This window comes from Tarenaya hassleriana, unplaced genomic scaffold, assembly GCF_000463585.1.
Source record: "Tarenaya hassleriana unplaced genomic scaffold, ASM46358v1 Cleome1310, whole genome shotgun sequence".
NCBI lineage: Eukaryota > Viridiplantae > Streptophyta > Magnoliopsida > Brassicales > Cleomaceae > Tarenaya > Tarenaya hassleriana.
In genome coordinates, this window is record NW_010963607.1 from 1 (window position 1) to 3,291 (window position 3,291).

Below are 3,291 nucleotides of genomic sequence, written 5' to 3' on the forward strand. Positions count from 1 at the left end.
AGAAGCTTGGTTGTGTCTTACAACGGCTTGACTTAGCTGAGGAATATAATGCCCTGACACAAGATAGATAGATATATACACACACACACATATATATATATATATATATATAAATCTCTCACCACTGTAAGTGAAACGAACAAGCAAGTCACAGTGACAAAAAAGTTTTACCTCCATAGCTCTCCCCAGCTATATAAAAGTCTCTCTCTTTGTACTTGGGAAAGCGATCTAACCATTTCAGCAGAAATTTCAGAGAATCTTGGGCTGCAAATTCGCAATTGTCACAGCTAAAACGCCGAAACACAGAACGCGGATCTCATTCTAACGCAGTTTGATTAACCAAGGACACTGGAAAACATTACCGGTCCTCTTATCACCATTGGTGAGCAAATCAGAGGAAGTGTTTGAGTACGAAAATCCAACTCCCACAGGCATGTCAAGGAACAGAACGTTGGCAACTGCAGAAGACAAGACACGAGCAAGCTCTTAGATTCTGAAGCACAATCGCAACAACAATAGTATACAGAACACAGTAGCTCGCTTCTTACCTTGGTTCCAAGAATATGGGTTAAGGTAGAGGGTCTTCCCATCTGGTTTAATGTGAAACGGCCCTATCTCTTCTGCTAGGCCATACCCAATGGATGAACATCCCGGTCCTAAAGAGGCATAATTCGACGTTAACTCAGGGATCGAATGCTATCAGATTCAAGGAGTAACGGGATATTCATTCGTTTCTTAGGTCTCCAAGGAATAAGAACACAGTTTTCCATAGTTATGGTGAATCTAAAAGGATAAAGGAGCCGTCACACGTGAGAATATTCAATAAAGCAACAACGGACAGGAATCAAGCAAATATAGTAGAATCCACTGAACAGTAACAAAAAGTAGCCACTAAAGATTGTTGCTTTTTCCATAAATAGAATCGTGAAGGACCAACCAAGTTCGAGTCCCCACCTGGTGGGGTTAAGTCAACGTGATAGATTCATGGATTCATCGGCAAAAGGATAAGGCAGAAATGTGATAAAGTTAGGGTTTTTCTCTGCAAACCTCCATTGAGCCAGAGAAGAAGAGGCTTGGAATCAGGATCCTCAACAGCTTCGAAGAACCAGTAGAACAGAGCTCTTCCCGATTTCTCATGGACAGTGACGTACCCAGAATAGTGAGCGAAGCTAACATTGAAACCCTGACCCGGCAATTTCGAAACCCTGTCCTGTTCTTGTCGGGACGACAAGGCGCAGTTACCCAGATGAGCATTCGCCAAGAGGGTAAAGAAGATTAGGGCGGGAAGAAAACAGGTCGCTCTGGTTTTCCCCATGATTGACCCACCCACTACTGCAACAATGGAGACAATGTTTCCTGCGATTTTAAAGGAGTGGATTAGGACATGTGGGGTGACGCAGAAGCTGAGCAAGCACGATAATCATATGCCCAGAGAGAGATAGATGCTTCTGTTCCACTCATTAGCGTTTTGTTTCGGTTTTTTGCCGCGAAACGCGGTTAAGTCGAACCGTCGAATGGGACAAATAATCTAAGGCCGTGTTTGTCTTTTTGTGCAAACGCAGACGCAGGTTTTGGGAAATAAAAACTGCTGTTTAGTGTTTACGGTTTACCCATAATATCCACAAGGACCACAACCCAAATCATTATACGTAGTTCTTTCACGGAAGGAGACATTTAATACAGTGTTCTTATTGAATATTCTTTTTTCTTTTTTTTTTAAAGTTCTTATCATCTAAATATAGTTGATATGATAATATATATGCATATATATACACACACTTTAACTTTATGACAAAATATAGAACTGTTTCTAATTTCAAAGATTATATTATTTTGTCATTTCCAAATCTTCTATATATAATTGATATGATAATAACTCTTTTCTATCATTGGTATTTTTTGTATAGAAAAATAAAGAACGAATTCCATTATTATAAATTTATTTTTTGTCGAAGACATATATATATATTCGATTCTGTATTTTGGAATTTTACAAAAAGTTTCTAATTTTTTTTTTATCTTATATATAATTGATATGACAATATACACGTGTTTCTATCTTCTATATTTTCATTTAACGCGAAGAAAAGTAATAATAATTTTGTATTTGGTAATTCTCGAAATTTTCAAATTCATTCTTTATTTTTTTTTCTTATATCTAAATGTAGTTGACATACGTACGTGTGTGTGTATATATCTTTGATATTTTCATTTGATGGAAAAAGAAAGAATGATTTCCAAAAATTATAAATATAGTTTATTAGAAAAATTATAATACATATATATATATATATTATTCTCATGTTTTTCCATAATTATTTTGTCCTTCTTTTATACATATTCTATCTTTTAAGATATTTTATTTTACATGGAGTTTTTAACATAATTTTTTTATTTATTCTTACGGTTACACTCCGCGAATTCATCAGAAAATCTGTATTTCTAAACTTAAATATTTGGATAGGCAAAGAATATATATAAGAGTGGTTGGCTTCAAACGCGTTTATTTCCCAAACGCGAGATGTAACAAACTTAAAAGGATCTTTAACTCAACAAGGTTTTAGGCGCGACGTTATGAGACGCGGCTGAACGCGGGCGTTTGCGTTGGGACTCATCCGATGAATCATGAATGCGTAAACCTGCAGCTGAAGCAAATTGCAAGTGTCTTGGACCACAAATCTTGGCCCGAAGCTTTGTTCCCAACATTTTTCACATTCTCCAATATAATTTAATATTTTAATTAAGAAAATTAAATAAAATGATCCACGTGAATCGAACACCGACCATCCAAATTTCAACAGGGCTTGTTGACTCAGAACAATTTTTTATTCAAATGTTTAGTTAGATCTCTCAGAAATCGATTTTGCATTTTACAAGTAGATTATGAATTCAACTTAGCCAACGAAAATATTTAGATCTTGATATATAAATTAATTCCAATATAAAATATTGAAAAATTGATATAAACTAAAAATATTTTTTTATAAAACTAAATATATACTTTTCTGAATAAAATTCATACACTACAATTAGGGATGATTTATTTATATTTCGGTTCAAATATATTTTGGTGCGATTATTTTGATTTTAGAAAACTATAATTGCTCTGTTTTTCATATTGAATATAGATCAATTTAAATATAATAAAAATACTCATTTAAAAAATTGATTCTTAATTATTTTTAGGGGAAATCACCATAAAAACCTTGTACTCTTCCCAGGTCAACGAGAAAACCCTATACTTTTTTGCTTACCAATTAAATCCTATACTTGGTATGATTAACCAATAAA

At 34.2% G+C, this 3,291-nt stretch overlaps 1 protein-coding gene across 1 annotated transcript; it reads right to left on the bottom strand.

Annotated features, from left to right (window-relative positions):
- Nucleotides 1-6: 6 nt before the first annotated feature.
- On the bottom strand, nt 7-1,468 carry LOC104807907 (serine carboxypeptidase-like 29; the record flags this gene model as incomplete). Its single annotated transcript, XM_010533349.2, has 5 exons — nt 1,048-1,468; nt 549-656; nt 363-458; nt 172-264; nt 7-53 (listed from the first exon to the last, which is right to left on the bottom strand). Coding segments are annotated over exons 1-5 (612 nt in total), but the record flags the coding sequence as incomplete, so codon positions are not given.
- Nucleotides 1,469-3,291: the final 1,823 nt, after the last annotated feature.